Source organism: Eupeodes corollae, chromosome 3, assembly GCF_945859685.1.
Source record: "Eupeodes corollae chromosome 3, idEupCoro1.1, whole genome shotgun sequence".
In the NCBI taxonomy this organism is placed as follows: Eukaryota; Metazoa; Arthropoda; class Insecta; order Diptera; family Syrphidae; genus Eupeodes; species Eupeodes corollae.
In genome coordinates, this window is record NC_079149.1 from 85048000 (window position 1) to 85064428 (window position 16429).

A 16429-nucleotide genomic window follows, 5' to 3' on the forward strand; every position below is an offset into this window, starting at 1 on the left:
TGTATGTTCTTTTTTTATTAAAATCTATTAAGAAGAACATCTTCTAATGCCCGGCTATTATTTTAAAAAGATTGATGTACACCTACAAAAGGTAAGTTAGATAATACACAATTGAATTTTATGCTAGTGGTTGGTTTATTCCGTACGATTTTCTAATGTTCTTAAGTAAATTCTAGTCTAACCCAGTTTCTACATCAAAAAACTAATGCTTTCAAATGCTTTTATCAAAATGAGTTTTTAAATATAAAAGATTAAATAAATCAAGTACCATTTTATCATTCAATTTTCATTCCTTCCGCTGACTGCTAATTGACTGTTTAACTGGTCATCGATAAAAGATCGCCTCCAATTTTGATATTAAACTTTGTGTAAATATCTATCGCTATAATGTTCTCCTCCTATTAGGGATTTGTTTATTATTTTGCAAATTCTGTACAAAGCGTACATTTCTTTAAAAGAAAATATTTGTAATTATAATTTGTGAAAAAATGTATTGTTTTTGAATGTTCTTATTTTTCTTTAATTTTCTTTTTTTTTTTAAATCGTATGTTGCGTTTATTAGTTTAAATTATTAAATATGATCAGTAATCTTACACACTTTATTTTTTGTCAAATAAATCGTTTACTATATATATATATTATATAATAAATATAAATTAATGCAATGCATCTGAAAAAGAGAACCATTTTGTTTTAAGTTTTCTTAATTTAATTTTTTATTACCGAAAAATTTTGTATAGGACACATTTTACAAATATTAACTATTTGATATGTTTTTATTTTTCTTTTTCCAACGATTATAGGTTTGTTAGCACCTGTCCCAGGTATGGGAGTCCCTGGAATGGGTGTTATGTTACCCGGCCATCCAATGCTCCAAATGATGCAGCCGCGATTTCGGTGATCCACTCCTCAGGGGCCAATTTGTTTGGCTCCCATATTGAATTTGCCGATGCCAATTATTTATCCGGATGGATGAGTCCAACCACAGATGATACCAACATATTACGCACCTTGTCCTATATCAACATTTAAAACAAGTGTATCACGCAAAATAACAAAAACAATGTAATCCGGATCCATTGCAATAGAAAACAACAACAACAACAGAAGCAACAGAAAGCAAGTGAAAAAGATTTTTCTTCTCAATATTATAAACTTATTTATTAAAAAAAAAAAAATTAATCACAGTAATGTTAAATTAAAAAAGAAAAAGAAAACTATATGAAAATTAAAACAGCGTATTTAAAAAAATGCAAGCGAAACACCAACAACAACAAAAACAAATAAATAACTCCTCTTAGTTTTTGGTTTTGACTCTAATTTCGTATTTCTACTTTTGTTTTTTTTTTTTGACCTAGATAATTATTTTAACAAAACGTATGCATTGAAAACTTCTCGACAAAAACTATAAATAGAGGAAATATTTGTCTGTTAAAATAATTAAAAAAAAAAAAAACAAATGTTTGGGTATGTTACTTTCATGCAAAGCAAAGTAGCAATTAATTTATTTAAATGTTTTATATAATTTAGAAAGCTTTTTAGTACACTTAGCAATATAATTACAAAATAAAAATAATTTGTTTGTAAATATTTAAAAAACAAAAAAAAACAAAACAGTCAAAAATATTAGCATCCAAGTTCTTTATTTAATTTAATAATTTTCTTTTTTAAGTAGTACACAATTTTTTCCAGTTAGTTTATAAGAAAATAAGAATTTATTAATTTTCTGACAAATATCACTGTTATACTCTTTTTTTTCTGATGAATTCTTAACAGGTCAAAATGGTTTTCCTACGCATAGAAAATTTTTTGAGGGCGTTTTTTGTTAATTTTCTCCTGCTACTCCTCTTCACATCACACATGCTTGACAGTACGTACTACTACAGCTGGTATGTCGAAAGAAATAATAAAAGTTTATCCACCCAATTTTTCATATTTTTCTTCAATATAAAACAAAACAACTTTAATAAAAAAATTAAAATTTAAACAAAAAATAATAATAATAATTACTGTCTGGTAAGGTTTTCTCTATTTTATTGTTTGTAATTTATTTTAATTATAATTTTTATTTTGTTGTGCTGACCTTTTTCCTGTTATTTTATTCATTTATATTTTTCTTTTTGTTTTATATCATTATCACAAGTGCATTTAACTCTCATGTATTTGTTGGCTTAACGTTGTTTTATTAAATATACATTACATTAATAATATTCGTGGAAAACATCTCTTATAGGTAAATTATTTTGTGTATATTCCCTGCTATTTGCGCATATATACTTTCTATATATAACTCCCCGGGCTTTGTTGTGTGTTTTTGCACAAGTACAAATAAATTGTTGTCATTCGTTAGTTTTTTTAATTTTTTATTTTTAATTAGTTAATTTTATATTCAGTTAAAATAATAATTCAATAATAAGAATGGGTGATGTTCAAAACTATGAGGAAATAGTTCGTCTTCCGGATAATTTATTTGTCAAGACCCTATTTAGTGAAATTGTATTGTTCTTTTTTTCTAATTTCAAGCTTAACTGTTTTCTGAGTATTTCGAGAATATGTTATGTTAAATAACACCTCCTTTATTGTTTTCAAAAGCCTACATAAATGTTCCTTGAATTTAAGTGAATATTCTATCTTGAACAGCGTATTCTTTGACATGATCTCCTGAGACTTTTTTTTCTTTATATAAATGGAACGGAACTAGCAACACGATGACTCAGCAGAATAAGTGTTTTGAAATATTCGATATACATCCATTTGATACATATCCATTCATTGGTTTTGTTTTATAGCACATTTTTACTGAGGATATGAAAGTATATTGCGTTTCATGGTTGATAATTGTAGAACCTAATTAGACTCTCTTTAGATTTCAATAACAATATAAATGGTTTTCTAATGAGAACTTGACAACTTTCCTTTTTTGCTAATACAACGAAAACCATTTGAGATATTTCAAAAATGTCTTATCCGCTTGAAGTGAAAGCAAAACATTTGTGCACGGATATCAACTTCGTTCAAATGGCACGTTTGTAGTGATCGATTCGTTCGACTTATTTTTCGACACGGGCATTATTACGCATTCAATGTTGGCTTTGAGCTCTTCCAACGTCTTCGGCTTGTGGGCATAACACACTTTCAATTTCATCAAGAAAATGTATAGAAGTGGTAGGACTTTATAATTATTTCATAACATATTTAAGTTGAAAAAAAGTTTTAATAAACAAAATGAATTTCAAGTTATTTTTTAGCAAATATGTAAATACCAAAATCAAAAACTGCTCCTTGATTTAACATCTCACACATATTCGGACATTAACTAAATTGAATTGTAGTAACTTTGTAATGGTACTTTTTTCATCAAACGACAATGTTAATAACCTTTAAAGTTTCTTGCTCTACGTAAGAATGACACCAAACCAAAAATAAACGTCTTTAGAAATACGAAAATTGGTTTACCAAGACGGTAAATCAGTACAAGAAATAGCAAAAATTGTGAAATGGACCCTTTCACAGTTAATTTAAAAACGAAAATAAGATTCATAATGTAAGCGGAAAAGTAAAAGGAAAGAAGCTTAACTTTCTAACTAAAATTCCTTCTTATTTTCGGCATCTCTATAGACTTATTTGAAAAAGATCGCAATTAAAAAAGTCAGCAAAGAAACCAGCAGAAGAAGAAGCATCACCATCGAAGTAGTCACTGAAATAGAAATAGGAAACTTGAGTCTTATAAAAAACATATAACACAGGATTCGTCTTCTTGGAATAAAGTGGAACTACATATTTATGCATTGTTAGTTAACTATTGGAGAGATGAAGAATTTCACTCGAGCTACAGTGAAGCATGACGGTGGGTTGATCATGATTGCAAGTTCTGATGTCCGGAACTAACATGTTGTGGAAGGTAAAATGTATCAAATGGCTAACATCAATAACTTGAAGCAAAATTTGTGCTCCAGTGTCATTAAAACTCGGAATACAAGACAATTTCATCTCCTGCCAGGACAACTACCAAAGGCACACATTATGTATAGCAGAGGTCTTGGTTATTATATAACTTACTGCTCGCACTGTGTTTAATCATTATACGGGTATTCTTAGCCCATTTAGTGCGCGCAAAATATAAAAAAAACTGCCCTAAGGTGGTTAAAACATAGACAAAGTTACTTCCTGGGACGACGAGTTAAAGAAAAGAACTTTAGAAACTTTGAGGACCTTAAACAGGGCCTTCAAGAACAATTTTAAAAAAATGAGTCCTGAAGTATACTAACAACTATTCCTTCAATAACTCGACGCTTTGAGGAAGCCCTTTAATCGAAAGAATACCCAACTAGGTACTAAATATTAAGTGTCCGATTATGTGTGAGGTGTAAAATTTTATAGTAGCTTTTGTTTCTAATACATATTTGCTAACGTGCTAAAATGTCAAATAAAATGGTTATAAAGTTTTACACTTCATTTAATTTCTTGGAGAAAACGCATTGTGAGAATTTATATATCATGGGTCCGATTAATTCTGGGAGGCACTGCAGTTCTAATGCATTTGTGAACGCACTCCCAACGCAGAATGTCTGTAGTAAACAAAAAGGTCCGACTTAGTCCGATTTGTATGTAAGCAGAGTTCTGGCTGCCAAAATGCCGTCCTCCACAATGTAATTTTTTTGCCTCTTTACAGCATTGAATTCCATTTCCATGCTTATTCGCTTTGTATTTAAAAGTTTAATGTGGTTAGTTTTCCACACAGTATCTACAGTAGTTTCTTCATCCCTTTAAAAACAATAATTTAAATTATTTTTATCAAAAAATTACAAAATATTTGCCATTACTTACATTCTTTACGAGTCAGTGCCGCTTCGTCCTTCGTCCGCTAAATTCAGCTGCACAATCTGCCCGACAGTTTGATGTTTATGAACGACGCTGTCGACAGTTTGATGTTTATGAACGGTAGGTACTGCAGTTCGACTAGGTTAGTTCGATCTAAAATCTGACTATGAATGCAGATAACGAAGTTCTTAGTTGGGCTGGCGTTTATGAATACACCCATAGTCTAAGAGACGTTAAATCACACGTAAGAGGCTCCCAATCGACTGGTCCATTTCTTTCATCAAACTTACTCTTCAATAAATCAATTGTCCGGTTAGGCTTGTGGCACCATCCTATTGAAACCAAATTTTGCCCAAGTCCTAATATTTCGATTCGGGCCATCATCACAATTATTAATAAGGGAAGGATAAGCTGGCTATTTCCAGGATCTAAAAGAAAAGACCGCGTTCACAAATTAAATTCAAAGTTGTCAAGTCCGTAGCACGTCCTGGAAAACACGATACAAAATTATGTCCATTCATTTGGGATAATGTCACATTATTGAACCAAATCAACTCTGGCTTAAGGCATGAACTTTAAAGGTTTATAGAGAAGAAATTGTGTGACATGGTTGCAAATGGCTGCATTAAACATATATTTCTCTATTATTATTGGATAAAATTATCCACAGAATTTTTACATTTTGAGAATTAAGAACGTGAATAATGTCACAAGTAGTTCTTGAAATCAAAAAACATATGCGCATTTTCAAATTTCATTGATAGTAAAAACTCCAGGAGAAGTTTTAACCCCGGTAGAGCCCCAATATCTATTCGTATAAAATCCAAAATAGGTCCCATTCGCAATTAAAGCCAACCTCGTTATTTTTTCTAAGTAGTTAGATAAATCCCTTAATTGTAGAAATAACTAAATAACAAATGTCATTGGTGAAAGTTAAAATAAATAAACAGAATAACGAAATATTTAATTATGAATTGCAGCTTTCAACTTGGTTTTATTAGTCGCACAATGAGTTTAAAATTTTTGTTTGCCTAAAGTAAAATTTTTAAATGTTTCTTTTCATTCGAAATAAAAATAAAAATAAAAATAAAAATAACTAAAGTTCTTGATTCGATTTCCAACTTAAAAGAGTAACTCTTGAAACTTTCGACTTCATGATAAACAGCTTAGATTATCCGTTTAGATTCGTAATAAAGTTGGTCTCCTCCATTTCTAACAAAAACAAGCACACTTGAGAGGCACACATAAATGCTCAATAATGGGAACAATATAAACATCAGAATAACCTCCACTAATATAATACATTTTTCTTGCATGTAATGCCTTTGAATTTCATGAAAAACATAAAAATATCCGGCTCAGGTTTGATATTCAAAACTTTTGTTTTTGCTTACCGAGTTCGTTAAGACATTCAAACAAATTTTATCCTGAAAATATAGGAAATAATTTTCAAAATATTTTTCTTGCATTCTTACTAAATGTGTCAATTTATATTAAATAATTTTTGGTGAAGGTAGATTTTTATTAGTCTATAGATTCCAAATCTTTAAAACTCAAAACTCAAATACCTATTTCAAAGAAGTTTATTGGTTGTTTCGTGATATCTCAAGGTAAGATATTTAACAACAAAATAAAAGTGTTTTTGTCTTCTTCTTTTATTCTTTTTATACCATCGTCGCACACAAAATAATAATAATATCATTGTAAGTACTTTTATTTCTACAATATTTGCATACTCGATTTTGTAAATTAACTTTCTTTTTTTCCCAAAACCTTATTACGGCGAAATAATTCTGTGAAAAAAAAGGAGAACCAAAATAAACAGCTAAGCATACTTTATTTATTATTTCATACATAAATCTAATTACTATACATTTCTAATTATAAATGTTTTCACTATTGTTGTGTTGAAATTTATTATAAAAATGTATAAATGAACAAAAAATGAGAATAGAAAATAAAAAAACCGTTTTCGAAATTTATTTTCAAAACAAAAAATGACATTCAAAAAATTATATGTTGCGATTGCACGCTTTAAATTTATATATTTATTAAAGAATACAAAATAGAATTATTTTCAGAAGAACTATCTTCTATTTAGAAAAAGGTATTCCCTGATATTTTTATTTGTTTAACTGTGTAGATTTTAGAAGTAAACAATTAGGGAATGGATTGTTTTATTATTTTCTTTTAGGAAAATTATGATTTATGTCCCACTCTATGCTAATTATTTACACTATTTTGGAAACTCTTTCTCATATTTTGTTTTGTTGTAATTATTGGAGTGCTAAATCCTTTATTGTTTATTTGATATAAATTATGTAAACCTGACATTTTAAATGCATTGCAAGTTTCGAAAAGTACAAGTGTCCCTACCATTTTCTTTAAAACATTAATAGGCCGCCCCATTGGCATTTCATGATGTGTCAATTCACTGTTCCAGCTAAAATACATTTTCTTCATAGATCTTACTTCTAAGAGGAGTAAACTTTAACCTAATATGAATAAATGATTTGTTTAAAAATATTTTATGTAACGGCTTATAGTTTTCAAAAAAGTTTCCGATCTGTGCTAAAATTAAAAATTGCATTTTCATGTCGCAGGATACCAGAATTGGTATAGGGTATCTTAAAGGGAATAGGAACCTCTTCCCACATTAAAAATCAAAGAGTAGCCTTTCATCAAAGAGTTACATACAGTCTGTTACATAAGAGCGTGGTCACTGTTAAATAATAACAACAATTGATTTTTCAAAAAATTCGCAAATTTATTGATAATTTGATCGTCAATGCAATTAACTCACTAGTAACTTTAATCTCGTGCATTGTCAATTATAGCCTATCACTGTCGGGGCATACTTTCCACTAGTTTTTCCGCATATTCTACCAAAAAAGACCTCCAAATATTTCGAATTTGTCGAGAAAGTTGATCTAAATTGCATGGCTTCCGTCTGCGAAACTGCATTTTCATCAGAGCCCACATATTTTCTATGAGATTTTCATCCGGTGACTGAGATGGCGAATCTAAAGTGAGAACTTCGTTTTGCGCCTTCCACACGCTACACGCTCGACTCCGATGTTTTGGATCTAGTCCTCTTGAAGGATCCAGCATTCATTTTTCTTAATATACCATTGCTTAGCAGAAGGTAACAAAGCCTTTTAATATATTTTATTCATTTTTTCAGCATTTAAATTCCCGGTAAATAAGAACAAAGTACCGAAACCTGTGTTTGAGAAGCACCCCCAACCATGGACCTTGACGGGGTGTTTAACAGTCCGTTGAAGCATCCTACTCGTGGAGGTTGTCCAGGCGTGTTTGATGCTCGAAAATGCCCAGAAGGAGCATTCATCAGAAAAAATTACGTTGCTCCAATCGCGGTCCAAGTTTTCCTTCTCCCATTCCACTCGTTTTTCAACGTGTTTTGCACTCAACATTGGTTTTTCCAAAGTACTGCGATACTTCAGTTTATTGGCAAGCAAGTGCCTGCAAATCGTTCCGTACGATATGTCAACACTTTTTGGTTTCAATTTCACAGCAGCTTCACGTAAAATTAAAGTTGGATCTTTCGAGAACAATGTGAGAATATTTGTTTCGTCTTTTTTGAGACTTTGCGTGATCAGGAAAATCATCAACGTTAACGACCTTTTTATAGCGACTTATACACTTGCTAAAGAACTGCTTCGACTTTCCCATATATTTCGTAGCAGCAGTTTGCGTTAATTTGGGTCCTTTTTATGCAAACATAGAAAAATTGCCTGAATGCAACAGCACTCAATTGAAAACTAAATTTGACAGACAGCTGACTTTTTACAAAAAGCATGAAGCACCTCAGTAGGTGCCCTTTATGTCATAGAAAAAGAAATAGGACTCTGATTTTCTACCTACGTGTAATAGTGGCCACGCTCTTATGTAACAGACTGTATAACTTTTCTCATCTTGAAAAATGCTTGTATTATGAATCCTTAAGTGGCTCAACATCAGCTTACTAATTATCCTATGATTCTGAAAACGCAGTTTGCAGTTGCTTAGGGTGCAGCTAGCACATGTTTTTGAAAACTTCAAATTTATATTTCTGGTATCCCAACAAGCCATACAAATATGTAGAGCAGTCAGAAATAATCAAGTTTTGTCGTTTTAATGTCTAATTTTTTTAAGGACCAGTTACTTAAACCAAATATAGATTATGGCGGATCAATAAGTAATGTTGCTTCCATGTCAGCATCACAGATGCCTGCATCTTCAACTTTTCTTATTACTAATAAACAAGAGCTGGATAAAGATTTACACAAGGCTGATCACACTCAAGATAAATACATTCATGAAAATTAATGTTGGTTAAAGCTTTGGCATATCGTGTTTTAACATGTCTACATTTTTTGATAAAGGAACAACCTTTGACTGAGTTAAGTTATTTTCTTATGTTTAGACTTTTGGCTCAACACGAAGCCAATTGTAGATTCCAGTTTAGAGTCACTTTGAAGGGAATGGTACGATACTAAATATTTTTTTCTTCTCACGTAATAAACACAATTACTAATTATTTCAAGGTTTTAAGCTTAAATATTTACATACTAAAGTTCTAATTTTTCTACTTCGCATATTTTATTGAAAGGGCTTATTTTTCAAACTTGCTAACTTTTTTGAATCTAATTTTATTTTAATTTGTCTGTATTTCGAATTTAAATTATTTCATTTCGAAAATTCAATTGGAAACTTTAAAACTGGAAATTTGTATTAAAATTGGCTTTATTTTGATGAAATAAAAACGTGGTCTTAAAATTTCACGCTTAAGCCTAGTACATACTTCCTCGTGAAGTGAACGTTCGCCAGTGGAGAAAGTGAACTTTTGACATTGCTCACTGGTACACACTTGTGAGTACAAGTTGTGAACATTTGACGTTTCAAAAACACTCTAATGAAGACATAAAATGCTGTTTTTGAGAGGCCAACATCGTCAACTTCATCAGTTGAATCTTCAAATAGGTATTCTATTTCATATGACACCATTTTAACTTTTTTTTTTAGAACAACGCTCAAGCAGCCACAAACTTTAAAATGCGTAAACCAAATGTCAAAGCTTCACCAACAGTTCCCGTACATTTTGCACGTGAATTGCCCGTGAACGAAAACTCTCCACTTTGTTCTCCACTCAGCTTCACGAGCAAGTTCACGGGTGAACCAAAAACTGAAATTTGTATGGGTTCACGAGATGGTTCACAAGTATGTACTAGGCTTAACAAGGTTAGCCGCATCCCAAAATTGTAGACACAAGACACAAGTACATATGTGTATAGATATTCCCTTAAAACGGATAGTTTTCAAAGCCACGTATGGGGCGAAATTTAATCGATGAAATTTATAAAGTAGAGGTTAATCTTTAAATGAAAATTAAACAAAAAGGATTTCCCACTGCATTAATTACCTTCCTTATTTGTCTTCTTTCTAACAGTATCTCCCCCCTGTCCACATTTTTTCAAATAAACTAATCAACAAAAACAAAAACAGCACTTGTGTTCCCTTCATTCTTAATTTTGGGTATTGCTATATTTTTGCAGCTAAAATAAAAAAAAATAAAAAATAATAATAATTTGTATTTTAAAAAAGCACGTTAATATTACGAAAATATATATTATAGGTATTTCATCTTATATAATATACATGACAAGTGATGTTCTTAATTCTCGTCTCAACGGTAGAATTTTGAATATTCGCAAAATTGATGTTGGACTTTTGTCTAAGTAAAATTTAGACGAATGTACCTCACCGTTTTCCAGACAAATACAATACATTCATTATGTACAAAATTATTATAACTAATAGTATTTATGTGAATATTATTATATTTTTATAATATATTAATATATACAACACCAGTGTTTGCCAAAAGTAAAACTTACATATATTTCTCTATTTCTCTATAAACCTATCTCTGTTTCTTGAATGTGTAGGAATGTCTAAAAGTAGGCATAAATACTCGTATATATTCGTAATTAAATATTAATTGTAGAAAAAATGCTTTCTTTTTAATTTAATTTTTAAATTTAAAATTAAGAACCGCTTCAATATATTTATATATCCATAAATTTAATTTATGTCTGGAAAAGATGGGCGACAAGCAAGTAGATGGATCGTGATGTTCATTTAAATAAAAAACAAAATATAAATTAAGAACAAAACGCCATTTAAAGTTTGTCACATTGGTTTTGTTGATCGAGAAATACCTTATGGGCTAAATTATTTTAAAAAGTTTAGTTTTTCTTATCAAATTTTTTGCAAATAATTTAACCCACAAGTAAATACATTCACTTTACATTTGTTGGGAATTATTATTAACAAAAACTATTGGATTTCTCGGTCCTTGTCATTCTATATTATATACAAAATAAAAAAAAACTACAACAAAAACATAATGAAATTATAAAATCAAAACATGTTTCTGTATTATTGTAAGGTAATAAATAAAAAGATGAGTAGAAAGTTTTAAAAAATAATATGCGAATAGTGAAAGAAAAAAATATTAATTTATTTTTGAGATTTGTTTCTTTTATTTTTGTGATCAATGTCGCATCTGCCTTTTCTCCGTTCCCAATGAGAAAATTTTAATTTTATTTTTCTTTAATTTAAATATGGTTGTTTCGTTGCAGATTGCTAATTAAGTATTTAATTTGTTTACTTATTTTGTCTGTGTTTTACTTTAACTTAAAAAAAAAATACAATTACAAATCTCAGGACGTATGAGGTCATGTATATTTTATTCACCTAAATTTAGAAATGTTTAATGTTTAAATAACAATAAAAAAATACATTCATTGACTACAAATATTAAATTAATTAAAATTATTACTATTATTATTATTATTTTTAATCTTATGACATTTAATATTACAATAATTAATTATTAAAAATCAGAAATAATAAAAAGAAGCAATAAGCTGATGCTAAAAATGGTGTTTTATTTTTATTGTAAAAGAATATTCTTTAATTTATTAATATTTTTAATATTAATATTTACTGCAATGTATCTAATATTCTTTAATACCTTCTTTAGAAATTGATTACAAGTTTTACATAACACTTTGCATTACGAGCTCACCGCTAAGCGTTTAATTAGTTATAAAAGAATTTCAAACATTTAATAGATTAAAATTCAATTTCAAAATAAAAGAAATGTCGAAAATTATAGGTTTGAAAGAACTTTTTATAAAGTGTCTGATACAAAGTTTAATTTTGAATAGTTAGCTAGCTAGGTGGGCAGCTGTGACTTATAAAGCTCTCATCTTTAGATATTCCACGAACAACATTACGCCGTTTTTGGCACAGGGACTTACATTAAGGGGGGCTTCAGATAACACTCTTATCTGTTTGATAAGACTTTTGGGTTAGAAGGGTTGGCGTGGCATATTCGAAGAGCCTCGAATTATTTTTTGTATGGCAGGAATTGGAAGATATGTAAATGGGTGACGTTTATTTTTGACAATACAGCGCTACGTGCCACACAAGTTATGAAACAATCGATCACAGTTGGCGACAAGAACTTGTTACTAGACTATTTCCTGGACCAGATAACTTCCAAGCTTTCAACGTTAAGAATTTTAAGTTATAATGTTGCAGGGCTTTAAAAAAAATGTATATGTAGATTTTTTCAATTATATAAATGAATTCGATGTTTTTGTTTTGTTTGAAACTCGTCTTAGACAACGAAGTTAATAGATTTTAAAATATGTTTACAAACTATAAATTAGAATATATACCGACTGTGAAAAGTTCCTTGCTTGAAAGGGGAAGTGGTAGGGAGCTTTATGGATATCGTAAGGAACTAGGTGGAATCCAGGTTAAATTTATTTTAATCGAAGGCACGTGCATTCTGGAGTTTAAAATCAATTATATTACTCATTATATAACACCAGGGGTGGAATCGCGTAAGGCGATAGTTGATAGTTGTTTTGATAGTCAATTTTGATTATCAACCTTTCTTTGTTCTGTGTAAAGTGATCGCTAAAACTTTACTATTTGCTGGCAGCACTTAGCCAAGTTTGGGACACTGTGTACAAATTGCAACAGGGATAAATGTCATTTCAATCAGCTCAGTATTGATTCTGCTAAAAATACTTAATACTAGTTATAAATTAATAAAAATATTTGTTATATTTCTCAAAAAAAAAATATTCTTTTGTTGAATCTAAGGCTCAATTTTAATGAAAAGTGGGCATAGAACCGACAGCACAGTCGTTGATAAACACCCCCAAGAAGATTTAAAGTTGCAGCCAGTTGAAGAATAGGAGCAACCGCAAAACATACACAAACGTTTCTTTGTTCAATCGAACATTTTTCAAGAATCTGAATAAATAATTTATATACATACATAATGTAAATAACTTATTTATAAATATTCATAGAAGGTTACATAGTAACATTGGGTTAGGAAGTTCCAAGTTGCTTTATTCCTTAAGTTGATTCTCAGCAATTAAACTTTTGTGTAGTTATTTCTCGTTCTGGTGCTCTAATAGTACATTGGCATTGAAGTATACATTACTGTTCACTTATTTTTATTTTAACTTTCATATATTTTAATTTTTTTCACTAAATTTTAAATTTAAAGTGAAGCTGAAGTTCACACAAATTATCTTTCTTACAAAAAATAATCAAAATATATGAAAGCGACACCTAAATAGCTGTCACCAACAAACCATAGTAAAAAAGTGATAGTCAATTTGATAATCACCTTACGTGGAGCAAAATCATCAATTTTGATGGTCAACAATCAACAGTCACCTTACGCGATTCCACCCCAGTTTACCTTAGTTGTAGTCACTGGCAGCCAGATTATGATTAACTACGGGATTCCTTAAACATTTTGGGATCATCAGATTTAATGCTTGTTGGCGATTTCAACGGAAGGATAGGCCTGTCTCAAAATATCTTTGCCTTAGGAATGGTAACACCAATGTTGCACAAATCAAAAGATGGATCAAGTGATGCTAAAGGTGATAAGATTTTAGAGCTATCAGACCCTTGTAAAGCTATCAAGACGACTGTAAAGTTCTGAATAGAAGCTGCGGTGGTGACTCGCTTGGTGAATATACGTTTATAAGAGGTTCATCGAGTTCAGTTATCGATTATTGCTTTTTATCTGGAAACTGGCTAACACATTTAAGTGATTTTCGAGTAGCGATTAAACACTTTTCCGATCATATGCCCTTAGAAGTTCTGTTTAAGTTTTCTGGCTGCAGAGAAGAAGCTGATATTACACAACTTGAACTAATTCCAAAATTATTATGGGATAGTCATAGTGCGATTTTTCAACAAAATTTAAATAACGAAATCGAGCTTTTAAGTGCTTCAAATGAGTGTATAGAAAATATCAAAGTCGAAAAACTAACTGAAATGATAAAAACCCCTGCCCCAAAGTTCAACAATCTGGCTTACAGAGCCAAACAAATTAAGCAAAAGTGGTTTGATGATGAATGCAGAAAAGTAAGAAATATTTCCTTTGCATTTTTACGACTGTTTCGGAAAATGAATAACAGTTTTATACAAGCAAACTATGCAGCAGCAAATAAACATTTTAAAAACATATGCTCCGCAAAGAAAAAAGCAGATGATCTAAAAAACATAGATTTTATTAACGAAGCCAGATCGCCAACAGAATTTTGGAAAGCAGTTAAAATGGTTGTAGGAAAAAGAAATTCTATTGCAGTTAGTCTTTCTGCAGAACAGCTCACAACTCACTTTATGCAGCTGCTTAACGCAAAACAATTCTTACCAGCCGTTCTATACGCAGCGCCTCCTTCATCTGATGTACAGTTGGACTCGCCAATATCACTGCTTGAGATAGAAGAGGTTATTTACAAATATCGTTTGAAACTGTACACCGGAGTTCAAAAACCTACTCGTAATAACATTCAACAGAATCTTTGAGAATGCTGAAGTACCTGATAACTTCCTGAAAACAATTATACATCCGCTTCATAAAAAAGGAGACTTCGAAGATCCAGTTAATTATAGAGGTATATCGTTTTTGAACACAACCGCCAAACTATTCACATCCGTTCTCTATGAAACGCTTACTCATTGGGTGGAAAAGAATCATATTTTGCATGACTTACAAGCTGGCTTCAGGAGAGGCTATTCGACTGTTGACCAAATATTTTCGTTGTTAAGCTTAGCAGAGATATACAAAAATAGGAATAAAAAAAACTTTATGCTTTCTTTGTCCACTTTCAAGCAGCCTTTGACTCCTTTAGAAGCACCACGAGAAGCACTTTTCTATAAATAATATATGCTAGGGATATCATCAAAAATGATAAATGTATTGAAAGCTTTGTACCATAATAATACTGCTCGTATCTGGGATGGAAAATGTCTTTCCGAAGATTTCGAAACAACAGTAGGAGTAAAGCAAGGTTGCGTTCAAAGCACACTACTGTTTATCTTATACATAAATGATATCACAGATGCTGTTAAAGGTGAAATTGAGCTCCGTGAGATGAAAATTCCAGGGTTATTATTTGCAGATGACATCGTTTTCCTCGTAGAGACAGTTGAAGGCATGCAGCTTATGATCAACAGATTAGGAAGTTATTGTAAGAGTTGGAATCTATCTGTCAACCTGGTTAAATCTAAAATGATGATCTTAAGAAGTCGGGGGAGGAAGATATTCACGGCTGGAGAAGTGGGCGTTTAACGGACAGGAAATAGAAATCGTAAAGGAGTATAAATACCTGGGGGTGTTGATTTCATCGAATTCCAATAGGTATGAAAAAACATCTTCAAGGCAAACTAGCAGATGCAGAGCGATCTATCTGCTCTGTTTGGAACAGCTGCATAAATAAGAAGAGTATTTCACATACATCAAAGCAAGTGATATTTTGGGCAACTGTAACAACCATTCTTCTATATTTAGCACAAGCATGGGGTTATCGACAGTTTGAAACAGTGGAGAAGTTACTTTATTAAAAGATTTTTTAGAATACCCGTTTGTTCACCAAACTATATGATTCATTTGGAGACTGGTATTCCGCCTATTTGTTAGGATACTTTTAAGCTTCATTTCAACTGCATAATACGAGAATTAGCAATGCATGAGCAGAGAACACCAAAAATAGTACTTATGCACTTATTGTCGATTGAAGGAGGATGTGTCCAAGAGTGGAAAAAACTGGCATCCGAATGTGGAGTAAACCTGTTATTTACAGTTGAAGAGCAAGTGGAATCGCTAAAACCAAAATTTTATGAATTGCTTAAGAAAAAAAGGAAACCGAATGTACCATAAATTTATGGAAGAAGCTCAGAATTCGCAGTACAGGTTGTATTATAGCAAATTGGACCACTACTTAAATGAAAGAACATACTTTTTAGCTAACATTCTACATTCTACGGAATTAATAAGTACAATATTTCGATTAAGGGGTGAATTATTGAACCTCAATTTCATACCTTGGATGTACAATGTACATATGTATTTACTGTAAAGGATTTGATGTCGATCTTATTCTTCTTCTCTCTCTCTCAATAAGTTAGGGTTTTTACTCTTGTCCAATCTACTCTCTTCTAAGCTCACGTAAGAAGTGTTATTTAACAATATAAACAGTTCAATGCTATACATTTG

The 16429-nt window shown here is 30.9% G+C and overlaps 1 protein-coding gene across 2 annotated transcripts in view; it reads left to right on the forward strand.

Moving 5' to 3' along the window:
* The window catches only part of LOC129952503 (BUB3-interacting and GLEBS motif-containing protein ZNF207), a 58783-nt gene extending 47042 nt beyond the window's left edge, over nt 1–11741 (forward strand). For both annotated transcript variants that reach the window (XM_056065110.1, XM_056065109.1), the window contains one exon: nt 804–11741. Coding sequence is in view for 1 of the 2 variants with exons in the window: in XM_056065109.1 (XP_055921084.1) it covers nt 804–901 (98 nt within the window). In the remaining variant the exon portion in view is untranslated. The remainder of the gene's footprint in view (nt 1–803) is intronic.
* Nucleotides 11742–16429: the final 4688 nt, after the last annotated feature.